The following is a 16,834-nucleotide window of genomic DNA, read 5'->3' on the forward strand; positions in this document are numbered from 1 at the left end:
CAAAGGCAGGAGAGAGGATGTGAGTCAACCAGTGAGCCAGAGAACGCGCTGGTCTCCAGCCTCGTCGCTTTCGAGGATTTTCTCCTCTTCAGCACTCAACACAATTCAGATGGTCTACAGAAAACCAAAAGCAAATCTTAATATGAAAGTCTAACAGAAGTGGATTTAAGTCCACATTAAAGCTGGATCACTTTTTAAACTAAGTCTTTCGATTTCATACGCCCTCATTTAAAGTTGTTTCAAGTCAGTAATTGAGAGTTCTCGTTTAATTACAAACTTCAAGATTTACCAAGAAAAAAAAGTAAGTCTTTAAAATTATTTTAATAACAACAGTTTAATTTACTTATGTCTCAGACGGAAAGCCTGGTAGGTTATTTCGGTAATGGCCTACAGTTATATAGCATGACTTTGTACATACGAATTGACTGGGCCCCAATACAATCTAAAGCATAGAAATTCAAAGACATTTCGTAAGTACTCCCTCCGTGAAAGGGGGGCTGGAGGGAGACCCCCAAACTGCAGGCACTCCAAGTACACACCCACACACACACCTAGACTCTGGCACACCCACTCGACTCTAAGAGAAGAGGCGTAATGTTCAAAAAGGGGCAGAGATCCCCAGTCTTCTTGCTCATCAACCACACATTCAGCTGGAGACAGAAGGGACAGCAGCCCTCTAACAAGTCTGCAAGCAGTACACAGACTTTAAGGTAAGTGCAACAACTCACGTAGTCACTGAGTCACTGGAAAAGGTATTCAAAACAAATAAAATGTCTGAAGAAACTGATGTTCACTTCCTTTAATACCAAAGCTTTTTCAAAATTGTTTAATCATTGTAAGATGGAACTTTTCAAACACATATTACATATTTGCATATGTAACGTTACCTTTTCTTGATGACACAGAGTCCTAGTAACAGACTACTGTTAGAAGGTGATGTCATATAGTGACGTCCTCTAGGCTGGCCTAGCTGTCCTTACACTAAACAGGAGACGGTTTTTCACGGTTTTTCTAACTCCTTCCAAACCATCACTTCTGAACTGCAAATATGCTATGGGCTGGTTAAGTCAAATAATCAAAATTTCACATAAAAACAAACGCATGAGCTCCAATACCTAGAGACTCTGTGACTTATGTGCGTTGCTCAAAGGCTTTTAAGAAAAATTAAAATTCCAAGTTTCTCAGTTGTGTTCGGTTTTGTTGAGACTGCTAAGCTATGTCCGGATGAGTGAGGCATTACTGTACATAAATATTAAAACAAGTTCATGTCTTGACTATTAACAAAAAGATACAACTAAACATTAGTATCGTTGCCTTTTTAAACAAAGTATTGTATAACTTTAAGGTAACACTGGGTTCCAGTTTGTGTCCCCCCAGAAACGAACATAAATAAATGTCCTATTTTAATAATATCAGTTTATCCGAACAAAGGGGAAAAAAAAAAACTGAGGTGCAATCATGTCACAGTAATGCATGTCTGCTTCCAATACATTCAAAGACAATATTTTTTGTTTAAAAATCAATAGTTAAAATAGGACTTTTGCAGTCTGAGAATTCAAGATACTTAAAAAATTTGTAAATACACATACATGCAAATTCTTCATATATACAAATTTTCACAAAATTAAGAAGTTGCAAAGAAATTAGAAGGATTATGGTGAATCTGACAAGCTACATTGAAATGCTTTACCACTGACATATTCCTGAATATAGCAGTCATAGTAGTTTTAATAAATTTTCTACATGGCCTTTTTATAAAATTTTCTCTTTTAGACATAAAAGTTAGTCACTAGAAGTCTTCTGAAATTCTAATTTAAGAATTCAAGATGTTCTCAATTCACTACTCATATTTTAAGGCCACTTTGGTAAAGGCATTGCAGCAAGAACACAAAAACGATAGCATATTTTCTAATATTTATTTTTTTCACCTGCAAACTGTAGCAAAACATGATCAGCTTTATGATGCAGACAGGTATCCCTCTACATGTTTAAAGGATTTAGGGATGTATAAATAGAAGAGCTCTTTAGAAAGGAAAAATTCAAGAATGAATAAAACCTTCCAATTTTGACTTTGTAACCTTCCAGTAGCAATGGTTAAAATGATTTTAGGTCATTCCTTCCAAGATATATGACAGCACCTTAAAAGTGGCTGATCTATTTTCCCAGGAACATCTCTCACATAACAATGTGTTAAAGTTACAAATACTGATATGCACAAATAGCTAATTTCTAAGAAAAATATGTACAGTACTGCAGCATAATGAATGTGGTATCTGCAATAACTTAATATTAGCCAATTTTTAATATACATGATACCGCTACCTTTTTCTGCCAATTCACAGGTTAAAAGTTGTTACTGGAGCCCTCTGTTTTGCACGTATTACCTGGTGTTTAATACACAATGCAGGCTTTTTAAAGACTTCTCTCGTGTTTAAAGCTAAGATCAGTGAAACAAGACAACAGTGCAAGAGGCGGAGAGATGTGATGTCACCACGCACAAGTTCGTTCCAGTAAAGTGTCTCTATATAAGGCTATAAGAAAGGGTTGGTTGATGAGCTTCCCGCTGGAAACTGGCCTGCTGGCGCACCAGTCTGAAAGGAAACATAAGACGAAACAGACCCGTAAGGGTGGTATATGTGGGAAAATAGGCAAATTGATTTCATTAAAGCTGATTTATTGAAACAGTATTTATTTACATTAGAAATTCTTTTATAATTAGTGGCAATTATAATTATTCATTATTGTTATTAGCAACATACTATAATAAAATTATTAGGTGTCGGGAACTGTGTTATGACCTTTAATATCCATTATTTCATATAATTCTCATAACAGATTATGCGAAAGGACTCGGCCCTTAAGCAAATGCATTTACGATTCAAACCAAATCTCTGACTTCAAGCCCTTCTCATACTGTTCACTAAAGCCACAGGTACTCATAAAATATTCTTTTGACGAGAAAGCAGACAAGTTTCATGTTATAAAATAGCTTATTTACTGTCCATGCTTTGATCTGCAACTGATTAATGTGTGTTTTTTATATCGAAAAAGGATGCTGCACGGCAGCTGCCTCAATCTGTGAAATCTCATCATGCAGCATCTAAAGGGTAACTGCATCCAGCAGAGTCACATTCTGCTTTTCCTGATCTGAAAATAACACACAACTTATACAAGGGCCTAAACCCCCATCTCACTTACCATAAAAGGATTACTAGATACTCCAGCAGCTGCAACTTGACCGAAGGGGGTTACCACTGGCTTGGTTTGTCCAAATGCTGCAAAACCTGCACCTTGTTAAAACAGAACCACCGATTATAAGCCGTGCCTTTAAGAGACAATCTGGTACTTGTAAAACTTCAGAAGGAGTTTCAGAGGCATTCCCACCAGAGCAATAGTGAAGCATCCATGTTAAACTGTTGAGTCTCATGCTCTTTCAAATCCGAGAGACAGAACTTCCTGTGGCACATCTTAAAAGAGCTTTCATACAGCTCCTCAGAAATGGTGAATTCTAATCTCTCTCAGCTACAGAAACTGCTGGCGTTTCAAAGGTCGGAATTACCAGATGAGCCTGGGGCGGACTATGGGAGAGGGGCTGTTTGTGTGATCAGCACAGGATTCCTTAGGGAATATTTTATCATTACGGCTCTGCCACGAACCAAATTTTTATCTGACTTAACAAAAGAAAGCATACAATTATAATTTACGAATAATCTTCAAAAATCTATGGACTTTCAAACCTTAGCAAATGAGCTTAGTGGGTTAAACAAAAAAAATTCCTGGTCTCTAGTGAAAGTTCCTGAAAACAAGTAACAAACTCTAGCCACAATATAGTTACCTATTTGGAAATTTGGTCTGTCACCAAAATAAATAATTTATACAAAACAGGACACACACAGCAGTTTTTAACGCAAAACAAAAATACTCAAGGGCTTTTAAAATCAAGAGGAACATTAGAACACACAAGATAAACCAGTAAGAAAGATACTGGAGAGTAGAAAGGAGTAGTCATCTTTAGAGTCTCTGATTTCTCCTGTATCTATAACCTGGTTACAAAATCTTACCAAATCACTCCATCTCCCAAGGCCCAAATCACCAAAGGCGTCTATACTTGTGTAGTCAATGTTAGCAGACAATGTCAATACCACGGTGTTCCTCAGACAAGCCTTTTTGTCCAAACATACAACGTTATGGTAAAGAAAGAGCACGCGGGGCGGGGGCCGCTGGGCTTACCGTTGGGCTGCTGAGAAAAAGCTGTCTGCTGGGGGAAAGCCGCCTGGGCCGGGAAGGCGGGCTGCTGGAAGCTGCCGCTGAAGCTGGTGGGGAGACTGTAGGGCGCCGGAGTCCCGAACCCCGCGGGCATGCTCATGGACGCCGTGCCAAAGGTCGCGGCTGACGGAGAAAACAAGGACCCATCACCTCCATGCAACAGAGCAGGCTTTGTTTCTCTTACCACATATTACAGAATACTTTCCCTCGACAAATCTAAGATGCACATTAAAGGTATTTTTAAATTCTACAACTCTAACAAAGTTAGCAGTCAGCCTTAGCACGATACAATTTCACACAATCTACAAAATTCTGTTCTCTTGGAACCCAATGAACAGAATCACTCTATCATTTGAAATCACAAGAAAACGTTCCAAAATAATTATATAAAGTTCGAGTCTAAATAGCAGTCAACTTTTTAAAGCCCATCACCATGCAATTCACATGTATCCTAGTATACATTTTTTGTTTCATTTTGCTATATACAGTAAAATGGCTCCAAATTTAGTTTTATCCACTGAACTGTCTACTTTAATGTAATAAAGTGTGGTCTGAAAAAAAATTTTTTTAGAACTCTAAAAAGTAGTTCACTAAAAATAACAAGACTTATAGGAGAAATAGGGTTAGAAGCAGGCCACTCAAAAAGCTATGTAGCTTTGTAAACGAAGCCCAGAAAGGGCAGGAGAGGGGAGGGTTTCCTAATAAAACTGCCAACAAAACTAAAAGAATATGTGAAGTTCCCAATACATCAATTCCACAGCAATATATGGACCCCCATTTCTTGTTTGGAAGATAAACAGACTGCCATGGACAAGGGGTTTAAGGTAAGAACTGCCGTGTTACAGAAATTAGGGCAAGATGCATAAAGATTGACAAGGAAATGAAACAACCATTCCTTGAAGAGATGGAGGTAGGGAGGATGAGCACTGTGGTCAATACTGCACTGAAATCTGCGTGAACCACCAGTACAAATGCGGTAATGCTGTCATGTCCCCCCACCTCTAAATCACTTAAAACCTCATCTGTGTCACAAAACACATATAGTAGAACAGTATATCACTTACTACTAGTGAAGATTAAAAACAGAACCTTCGCACTTATGTCCTAGAAAAAGTCTCAGTAAAGAAAGAGCCAATAATGGTGCTTTTAATACAGAATACTAGTAATTACAATAGCAAAATAGTGTTGGTATGATGCTATCAAAAACGTGGTAACTCACTGTTATTTCCTGACTTAAAAAAAATTTACCAAGTTGACTTCTGATTTAAGGCACAGGAATTAATACTAAAAATGTCAGATTTATAGTTTATTAAAAAAAACTTGAAAGTCATATAACAGATACCGCACAAAGTAATCTTTATAATCTTATTACTTATAACAAGGCAATTTTTCTCAACCAAATTAGAATGCCAAATTTTCTGAAGTTACTATTGATCAGAAAAAGGAAAAACAAGCCACTTGGAAGCAAGTGAATTAAAGAATAAGAAGCATACTGCAAGGGAAACAGAAGGGCTTCATAACAGACAACAACGCACTGACGGACTTTGACAAATCACTTTTAAGAAGCACTAAAAAGCGAAACTTGTATACAGTTAAGCAAAACCAAACTCCATGGAATAACGTGGTAAAATGGTTTGGTGTATCAAAAAAGTGTCAAAGTACTATGGAATCAAACTCAAGAAAAAGAATCAAAAAAGCTATTAACATTCTAATGTGACCATGGAGGTAAGCAACAATGCTTTTCAACATTAAAAAACAAATCACCACAATTTTCATGTAACTTTAAATATAATGTAACCCTGATGCCACACATCCATGCCCACTCCATTTTAAAACATGGAAAAAAACTCAATTCCACATGCAGGGATCCAGAACACTAGCAGAAGCTTCCACAAGCAGGTAGACAAATCGCCACACAAATCTAGGTATTAGTTGTGGCCACCTACCAAAGTGAGCGTGAGGGAACACTTGAGAATGCATTGCTCCAGAAAGGCCTTACGGAGAGCCACAGAGAGACCAAGGTCAATTAATTTATGGTTAGCTATTGTCAAAACAAATCTGTTTCATTAAAAAATTTTAAAATTAGAATACACTGTTAACAAAGTGGGTAGCATAGGTATACATACAAAAACATATCTGCAAAGTTTTTTTAAGTTTCAACTATATTCACGACACTGTAGTATTTCACCTGTTTGAAGTAAAAGGGAGCCTGCAATAATAAATACCAGTAAAATAAATATCAAATGAAAAACATTTTTGAAATCCATTTTTAAATAAATCTGAACATATTTTTCATGTCAAGATAACAACTATGTCCATAAAAAGACCTCGTGGGTCTCATGAATTACACCCGAAAATACTATTTGTAGAATCATCTAAAATGATCTAGAATCTACCTTCTAAATTTAAAAAGTCTAATGTTGCAGAGAGCACTTGGATGTTTGTTGTATTTACAACTCTGTAAACTAAAAATACATAACTCAAGCAAACTATGTATTATGAAAGGGAAAAATTATTCAAGGTAGTTCATTAGAAAAGTAAGTGCAACTTTCAGTTGAAAATGCGCTGGCTGAAAAAAGAGGTGAGGAAAGTGCATCATGTGCAAATCTTACCTGGCCTAAGACCAGAGAGGTTACATATAAATAAATGTAATGAACAGAAACCAGAAACTTTTCGTTTAACCATCTGGAGTGGAATTATTTCTAAAACACATGTCTGTGCATTTTAAGTTAGCATGTTTCACCAGTTAAATTTGGGGAAACAGAGCAAGTGACAGAGGACGGTGGTTGTGGGTCTTGGTTCTGTCATCTTATAACTACAGGAGATTATGTAACCTCCACAGGGTTCAGTTTCCTCATTTGCAGAGGAACAGGGACAACAGTACCTACTTTACAAAGCTGCTGTAAAAATAAGTTTAACAATAAATTTCTTAAAAGTGCTGTAAATATTCAATGAATGCATTTTACTTGCTAATCGCTGTAAAAGATGTATACTTAAAAGATATACCAGTACTGTGTTACGAATTCAAAAATAAAGAGGTAATTCAGGGGGAAGCATCCTATAATAAATAAGTTAGGTCATTTCCTGTTTACCTCCTTTCTTAAAGCACGTTAAGTCTCTTGAGAACTTCTACAATAAAATATGGGCTAAACTGTTTATACCAACATTTGCCATATATATTTGGGCACAGAACCCTTTTCCATAGAGTATTTGATAATACCCTAAAAAACATGCCCTACGAAATACACTGTGATAAAAATGGACCGTTCGTCAACAGTGGCCATGAACCAATATTCATTGCTGTACCCTCAGTCTGCAACAAGGAAGCCCTGTCAAGTTCTCGTCCTGGAACGTATAATGCCTGTTCTGGATGTACACCATACACACGGAATCACATGTTACACTTCATTTTGTGACTAGCTTCCTTTATTTTACCCTAATGTTGCAGCATGTCTGCTTCATTATTTTTTGTCAGTATTTCATTACTTTTTATTAGCAAGCAAATTTAATGTTTATAACATATTCGGTTTCCCCACTCATCAGATGATGGACATTCTGAGTTGTTTCCTCTTTTTAGCCGTTATGAATAATGCTGCAACAGAACATCTGTGCACCAGCTTCTACGTGGGTGTACATTTTCATTTCTCTTAGGTATATTCTTAATGAGTGGAGTGAGTGGGACCAGTGGAAACTGCGCCAGTTTAGAAGAGTTCTAGGTACAAATATTGTTGCCATTAATTAATTTTTAGTTTATTAATTTTGCCCTGAAGGCAAACCCATCACACCAGTCCCCCCTCGGTAATAAAACAAGGACACAGCCAGATTCTACAGTGACTCTTCCAGCTCGGGACCTCTATTAAGTTATTCTCCTTGGGGGTTAAAAAAAAATCTTTAAAATCTTTATTCATTTATTCACCTGACTCAGTCGGTTGAGTGTCCGACTCTTGATTTCGGCCCAGCTCATGATCCCAGAGTTGTGGGACCGAGCCCCGCGTCGGGCTCTGGCGCTGCACGTGGAGCCTGCTTAAAGAGTCTCTCTGTCCTTCTGCCCCTCTCCCCGTGCTCTCTCTAAAATTATTTTTTAAAACATCATTCATTCATTAAAATGAAGTTAGGGAAATAGAGACTTTTCATTCCACAGCAAAAGAGGGATTTAAGAGTTGTAAGAGAATTTCATGGTAACTGAAAATTGTACTGAATCTGTTAGATTTAAGGCCTCAAGAGCCCTGTTTTAAAAAAAATGCCATTACAGAATCCTAAGATAAGAAGGGCCTTAGGCCGTATCGGCTAATATCCTAAATGAAAGTTCCCATGCAACATGGCAGAAGAAAATTAAAGCCCCAAAGCTTTACAGATGCAGAAGAAAAATTATTAAAAGATATATTCTAAGAAGTGTTATCAGTAAAGTATCTTACATTTTATTATGCAACCCGTCTTTCAAAAGCTACTTCAAATAGAATTTAACAATACATTTGAAAGCAACAAAAAACACATCCTAATAATGTTTATTTTGGCACTGGAAATTCCTAAGCATAGTGTATTTGTCAAAATGTTGCTCATATTTCAACTTCAATAGAAACATATGTAGTTAACATTTACTTTTCATCAATTCTATAACAACTTAATGAAGGTGACCAATGTGATAAATCAAAGTGGTTTATCAAGAGAAATTTTTTTAATCTTGAAATAAAAATTTGTGGACACAGATTTACCTTTCAATAAATTTTTCTTAGCCTAACACTAAAATTACTTTATATTATCTGAACATATACTGTATGTTTTACATTAATGTACATTCTATGTAGAACATTAGCTTTAAAGGACTTTTATACTCTACATAAAACAAACAAAAAAGCCCTTACTTCTAATGACAAAACCAACTTCAAGGGAGTCATGAAAGGAAAATAATAGGAAAGAGCACACAGGAAAACGCAAAGACCATGCAAAGATGATTTGTACCATCTAAATTCTCATAAAAACCCTGCCAATAGGAGAATATTATTCATGTTCTATAGAAAAGGCCAATAATAGAAGTCAGAGAAGTCAGATCAATACAAGTTTTAGTCAACGTACAATTTGAATTCCCATCTTTCTGTTGTCAAATGGGATTATAATGGCTATAAACATTGCAATAGTATCTTGTCGATAATTTTAAACACTCAACAAATGTTAGTACATCTTTCTATCATCTTTATTCATTACACAACTAATATATAAAAAGATATCTTAGGATCACCTAGCAAGCAAATACTAAATCAGGATTTGAACACAAGTCTGGCTGTACCCAAAACATATTCACACTTGACTTTTCTGAGCCTCACTTCCCTCAGCTGTGAAAGAGGGATTACAGTATTTATTTGATGAGAGTTAAGAGGATTGAATGAGACAATGTACAAATCCCTATGAGACATGAGACATTTCACAAATTCATTCCACCAAGCCAAAATAACATGCTAAAAGAAATGTTACACCTATATCATAACTAAAATAATCACTGATTAGGTACACTTGAATTAAAAAAAAACAAACCATTTTCTAAAATTCATGTGTAAAAATACTTATTAAACATCTATCATGTGAGATATCAACAAATTACGACTGAAGACATTTATGTAAAAGGAAAGTTATAGTTCAAACTCCATTAATACAATTCTTAATCTTGCCTATGATCGAGATTTACTGATAAATACCAATTCTCATGGCATGAATGACGCTGCAAGCACCCTGCTCTTTCCAGAGTCCACACCAATATATGCTACGTGCCGAAAGGTTCAGTTCTAAGTTCCCTGGGACACGTGCACAGAAGCGAGGCTGGCTGACGTGAGATTTAGGGGGGTACCGGGAACACCACGCACGCGCGCTGATGCCCCCTGGCGCTGGCCAGCGGCTCTCGTGTTCAGGGCGATACGACAAAAATCAAAGAGGCGCAACACAAAAAGTATGTGGCTGGCTTGCAGTATGAACCAGAACCAAAAAGGGAAGGAATAAAGAGGATTAAAAAACTATCAAGAGAAAATATTAAGATATCATACCTTAAATCAAATCAGGTTTGTATAACTTAAAAAACATAAACACTGTCAAAGAGATAAGCACTAGAAAAGATGTGATTTTTAAGGCCTCATGAAACAAAGCTCATTCATTCCTTGCTATCTCATGAAGAGGAAAATAAGAAAAAAAAACTTCTCATTAAGTCTTTTAAGATAGAATGAGTAATAACCAGTAATACCAAAAACCGATCACCAAATAAGTCAGAACTGCTGTGTTCAAAAGTCCCCTGTTGGTCACCAAGTGGCTGCAGGGACCTAAGGAGGCGTCGTCCTGCACGCCTGGGCTTCCTGGCCTGAAGAATGAAGGCAGGGAATGGGGGTGGGGGGGGGCGCCAGAGAACTTCGAGGGCTCCTCCCAAATATTCAAGTCCAGGATTTTATAAACTTCCAGCTCGTGTATGTCTTTATGAACAAACTCTTCCATCCACTTCCCACTCACTACAGTAACAAAGAAGAACTTTACTTTCTGATGTTTGTCCCATATCTTTGCAATAAATACCTTTCCCAAAGCTTTCTGTTCTATGATCTCTATTTATTTATTTCTTACCTGTTGCTCCTCTGGCATTGGTCTGAAATGGATTTGTAGAAGACGCCACAGAAGGACCGGCAGCAGCAACAAACGGATTTGTGGAAGGCGTAGCTTTAAAAAATTAGAAAAAAATGTTATTAAATCTCAATATATTTGTATTCAGTCATTTAAAATATTTATTCATACATGTATGAAGACCAGAAAACTAGAGCTTTTGGATAATAAATTGTTGCTCTGGTCACCTTCCAGTACCCCTAAGAAAACGCTCTACAACATATAGAGGCTCTTCAGAAAATCCAGTACACACACCAGAAACTCCTACCTCCAAATGGAGCAGGCACAGTTGAAGAAGCAGGCTGTGTCTGTGCAGAAGCACCCACGGGCACTGTTCCAAAAACATTGCTGAAAATAAATGCAGAAAGAGTTCTTTTTGTTTATTTTTTAAAGCAAGGATAATCTATCTACAGGGTGGCCACAGAATGTGGAAACCGGTAATTCTGAACACATCATGTATCATAGCCATTCTTAAACTTCTGAGTCTGGTCTCATTTACATTCTTATTTTTTTAAATTTTTTTTTAACATTTATTTATTTTTGAGAGACAAGAGAGAGATAGATCACGAGCAGAGGAGGGGCAGAGAGAGAGGGATACACAGAATCAGAAATGGGCTCCAGGCTCTGAGCTGTCAGCACAGAGCCCAATGCAGGGCTCGAACCCACAAACTGTAAGATCATGACCTGAGCTGAAGTCAGACACTCAACCGACTGAGCCACAAAGGTGCCCTTTCTTTTTTAAACTAGGCACCACGTTCAACATGGGGTTTGAACTAAAGACCCTGAGATCAAGAACCGTGTGCTCTACTGACTCAGCCAGCCAGGCGTTCCAGGAGTCATTTATACCTTGAAACATTATGCAGAACTCCAAAGAATCTTCGTTTAAATATGTTCTATTAACAATACAAATAGTACAGAAATTAAAATGGAAAATTTTTAAAAATCTCATACTTTTTAAATTAACCACAGAGCCATTACACACTAACATAAGTAGCATTTTTAGGATAAAGAACCATATTTTGCAAAACCAAAGGGACTTAAGAGTCACAATATTTTTGCAAATCCCTTCAATGGCTGTGCTTAACAGAAGATCCGTTGTAATATGTTGTTTATGTTAAAGTGTATGCAAAAAACTGCTCTCGGAGACACCTAGCTTAGTATCATACCCAAAACAACAGTGATAATTTCCTAAAGGTTAGCTACAAAATGGAATTTGAAATCGTATCAATGAACTCTACCGTAATAACATCTACTAATCTATCTTGTACTTTAAATGAATCTTTTTCCAATTTTATATCATTTGGAAAATATCTGATACAAATCTTCTGAATGTGAACAATTTCCTTATATAAAATAAAAAACTATCAATACTCACCTTATCAAAAGGTAATGTAAAGCTTTCAAGTTCATGATGGAGTCAATAAATTTTCCAAAATTCTAATATTTGCTTTGGAAGTGTGAATTTTATCAATTATTTTCCTTAAAGTGACAGATTTCAATTATTGCATTTTTGAGAAAATGTCTGCCAAACATCCAAATCTGAATAAACGTGGTTTATCAGTCTTAAGGAAAAACGACTTGTTTTGTTCCATAAAATAAGTGGCTGGTTTATTCCACAGTCAACCACTCAAGCTGATTTTCCTGAAGCTACCTACCATACTTCAATATGCATCAGAACTACCTGATGCATGCCTTACCTGAATACACAGCAAGTTCAGAAGACATTATTTAAGGGTCAAGATTAAATTTTTTACAGTTTCATCAAGAATATTTGTAAGAATATGTATGTAAGTCACAGGGATGTAACGTGCAGCACGTTGACTACTGTAGTGCATGCTTCAATGTGATCAAGAGATAAATCCTAGAAGTTATCTCTGTGTGGAGGCAGACACCAACTACATTTACTAAGATCATTTCACAGTGTACACAAATATCAAATCATTATGTTGTACACGTGAAATCAATGTTAAATATCAATTATACCTCAATAAAAAAAATTAAAAGAATACTCATAAGAAAAACTAAATCAAGACTATTCACAAGTGAAACTGAATGTGGTGTAAGAAGTACAGTGACTACCACATGACTAGGACGGCTGGTATCCTGGCCACCATCTGTGCTGGGGCACTACCAAGTTTTTGCTTGCCACTGCTTTTGTGCCATCAATACAAGTGTCAAATACTGAAAACACAGATAACTGCTCAGAATTACTGTGAATGTAGTTGTAACTTCACAGACCCCTTGCAAGCATCTCAGGTGTCCCAAATGTCCCATGCACCACACTGTGGACCACTAAGATACTGTAATATCATATCGATACACCATTTGTTATGTATACCTGTCTGTTTCCAGACTTTACGGTTACCTTGCTCTGTGTCACAACTATGTTATCTAACATAGACAATCTGAATGAAAGAAAAATAATAAATACTCTAAACGGTTCTTGGGATTCAATTTTTCCCATCTGGTATAGACAAAATTAATTACCAGAGAGTTCAAGTCATTAGTGTTACAATCCTCCCACTTCTCTCTAGAAAAGACGCTAAAGGAAAATAAATACTCAGATAACAAAAGAAAGAAGAGACCATCTGCAGGACGGAAAACAAACAGACGGATAAAACACTGCACAGCTAAGTCACCTATACTTCTGGGTCTGTTTCCTTACTTCAAAATGAGGAAGTTACAATTAGAAGTGTTTTTAAAGATCTATTGCTATTAAAATGTGTTAGACTTCCTGCTGCCAAGAATTCCTTTATTCCAAACAGATGTGAGCACAGTAATGGCTACATCTATTTGTTCATACCAGTGGGAAACTGAGAGATACAGAACTGGGTCTTGGGTTCTCCTGCAAACATATCTAAAAAATGTTTATTTGCAACTAAAGCTACATGTTACTTCCAGTGTTTAGTCTTCAGGACTGAAAACTGTACCTTGAAAGTATATAATTTGCTAAATGGACTCTGCTCAGTATAATTAAATCTGTATAGAACTCTCCGTTTTGAGAAGTGTACATACTCTCAATTACACTTTAGTGTTCGAGGAAGAGAAGTAACAAAACCTTTAATTAAAGAAGAAGATAAAGTGCAATCACTCAAGGATATCTTAATTAGCAAATTAAACTCCCGTTTCTACAAACTTATAAAAAATATGTCCCTAAACAGCCATTATTTAACATTATTATTCAGAGATGAATTAAATAACAAAAACAAAGCAGACACAAAGTAGGAAGACAGACAAAGACAAGGTACCTGCTAGCATTACTTGTGGACGTGTACGCGTTACTGGACGTGGCGGCAGAGCTGAAGACGCTGTCCAGTTCTGCCAGGGCTGCGTACTTGTCTGAAGATGCACTTGCCTGACTAGGAGCTGAAACCACAGAACCAACAGGAGGTTTACCTGTGGTCCCAAAGCCACTCCCCTGATCACCACCTGTAAATAAACAAAAATAATTACACCAAAAACATAGCTATGCTTTCAATTTATCAACCACACGTGCCATAAAACACATGTAAATTTATTTTTTTTATTTGAGAGAGAGAGCACACGAGCAGGGGAGAGGGGCAGAGGTGGGGGGGAGAGGGTGAGGGTGAGGGCGGGGGGGGGGGGGAAGAAGAGAGGGAATATCTCAAGCAGGCTCCGTGCTGTGCATGGATGCCACAACTCTGGGATCATGAATCAAGATTCGGACGTTCAACCGACTGAGCCAGTTCGGGTGCCCCGAAACACATGTAAACTTAAAACGAATTTAATGCTAAGCGAATGAATGGACAAAATTCTGTAGTCTTATCAATAAACTATCTACAAACTGTTAGACAACATTAGTTGCTATACATACCACTGTGGTAAAGACAGAATACAATTTCTGTAACAAAAACTAAGGGGGGGGCCTCTGGGTGGGTCAGTGGGTTAAGCATCCAACTGTTGCTTTCAGTGCAGGTTACGATCTCACAGTTCGTGAGTTTGAGCCTGGCCTCCTGCACTGGGTTCCACAGTGACAATCCAGAGCCTGCTTAGGGGATTCTCTATCTCCCTCTCTCTCTACCCCTCCCCTGCTTGCACGTACTCTCTCTCTCAAAATAAATAAAAAACTAAGAATCTGTACCAATGTCTCAATTATGCATAAAGAACAAATTCTCAAAGAGCTAAACATCTCTAATAGGTGCATCTCTAAAACAGGTGCATGTCATTCAAGTGAACATATAAATTTATAAAATCCAGACCTAATGGAACAATCCATTAATAGTATCATTTCCCCAGGGTTTTCCATGACAATAATTAGAGACAGTAGTATGAGGAAACACTTTCACAGCATTTATGTGCCACGCACTGTTCTAAGCGACTCAGATGTGATCACACATCTGGGCTTGATACTATGAGTGCCCTCGTATTGGGGACGACGAAGCGGCTCCAGAGATGAGGATGCAGGATCCAGTCCCAAAGCAGACCGTGACTGCTCCCTGCCACACGGCATCCTGAGAGGCCAACTACTGGCCTTAAGATCAAAACCAGGTATACAAATATACTGTAAAACTAATGTTTTTTTTAATACCAAAATATAAACAGTAAAAGTAGTTCAAAATGAGTAATTATAAAAACAACCAAATACCCTCCAGTCAGTATTACTCATAGGATTTGTTGGACCTCTATCGCCTCAGAGCAGTGACACATGCTTTCTAAGACAAAATTAATTTTTGCCAATTATCTTCTTTTAAAATTAGAAGTTTACAAATAGTCTCTAGTTTTCTAGGCCTTCCGAAGGGCCTATTATCATTTCACATCAAAAATGTGTCAAATGGTCATGAACATTTAGCGTAGACAAAATTTCTTTACAAACCAAGAAGAGCATAACAACCTTAAATTGTAATAAACACCACCGAATTCAGAGGACTGTGTAACATACAGATTGTATTTATTTTGCGTAAAGCTCCTACCTTGCCCAGCACTAAAGATGTTGTCTAGATTAGCAAGTGCCGCATATTTGTCTGTAGTCTGTAGACCAGCTTTGCTCGTTGAAACTTTACTAACAGCTGATGCTGTTTGATGACTCTGGGAAGTATTGAAGGTTCCAAAATCAGCACTGGAGGATTTGGGGAAGTTATCAAAATGAGCAAAATTAGCATTTACTGATCCAGCACTTCCACCTGTAACAGAATAAACAGAACACTTGAAATTTCTAGACTTCTCCCAAAATCCTTTGATAGATTATATGATCATTTCTTCCTTAAGTGTTCCATAAGCAATCTTATATTCTTAGATTAATAACTGGCAAATGGTATTCAACTTTAACATGTAGGGTAACAAGTTTCTATGTGTAATTATCTACCGTGAAGTGAAGAGTATAATTCACAGAGGAGTAAGTCCATGCTACTAAGTCTGAAACTCAGTTAGTTTATAGGATATTCATACATACACACACACACACACACACACACACACACACACACACACACAGTATGACCTTTTACTAGTTCTCCCTAAATGGATTCTATCAGCAAGATGCAAAGTATATTACACTATAAGCCCTTATAGCTCTGATGGAAGCTTGGTGGAAATAAATCCCAGAGTAGAGATTACGAGTGTTTAAGATGTACTATTTTGATCCACAATTTCTTAAAAAGTGGGCTTTGAGCTCTAGAGCTTATTTTACTTGCAGAGCTAATATTTAATTCCACATATAGTTTAATATTATAATATATATACAGTATCAGTAAAATCCTGCCCTATTATATAGTTCAAGGAATAAAAATAATAGCACGTAATATATCATCTTTTGGGATTTATAGATCATAATTTATCTAATGGTCACTATTGTTTATCCTGCTAAGATTCTGAAGACTATTCTGTTTACTAGAAACTTCCCTAAAAGACTACCAAAAGACTAAAGCCAGAAAATCTCATTTTATGCTACACTATTGGTATGAGTTCTTTATACCTACAC

General features: G+C 36.9%; 1 protein-coding gene across 5 annotated transcripts in view; it reads right to left on the reverse strand.

The window, feature by feature from the left end:
• Positions 1 to 315: 315 nt before the first annotated feature.
• Positions 316 to 16,834, reverse strand: part of AGFG1 (ArfGAP with FG repeats 1) — a 54,206-nt gene continuing 37,687 nt past the window's right edge. For 2 of the 5 annotated variants that reach the window (XM_029933670.1, XM_029933672.1), the window contains 8 exons: positions 15,828 to 16,037; positions 14,145 to 14,325; positions 11,165 to 11,244; positions 10,861 to 10,953; positions 6,213 to 6,260; positions 4,231 to 4,389; positions 3,199 to 3,290; positions 316 to 2,591 (listed from right to left, as the gene is read on the reverse strand). In XM_029933670.1, the coding sequence (XP_029789530.1) occupies positions 2,532 to 2,591; positions 3,199 to 3,290; positions 4,231 to 4,389; positions 6,213 to 6,260; positions 10,861 to 10,953; positions 11,165 to 11,244; positions 14,145 to 14,325; positions 15,828 to 16,037 (923 nt within the window). In that variant the 3' untranslated portion in view covers positions 316 to 2,531. The remainder of the gene's footprint in view (positions 2,592 to 3,198; positions 3,291 to 4,230; positions 4,390 to 6,212; positions 6,261 to 10,860; positions 10,954 to 11,164; positions 11,245 to 14,144; positions 14,326 to 15,827; positions 16,038 to 16,834) is intronic. The other 3 variants (XM_029933671.1, XM_029933674.1, XM_029933673.1) reach the window with 3 other exon arrangements.

The sequence above is a fragment of the Suricata suricatta genome, chromosome 3 (assembly GCF_006229205.1).
Source record: "Suricata suricatta isolate VVHF042 chromosome 3, meerkat_22Aug2017_6uvM2_HiC, whole genome shotgun sequence".
Classification (NCBI taxonomy): Eukaryota; Metazoa; Chordata; class Mammalia; order Carnivora; family Herpestidae; genus Suricata; species Suricata suricatta.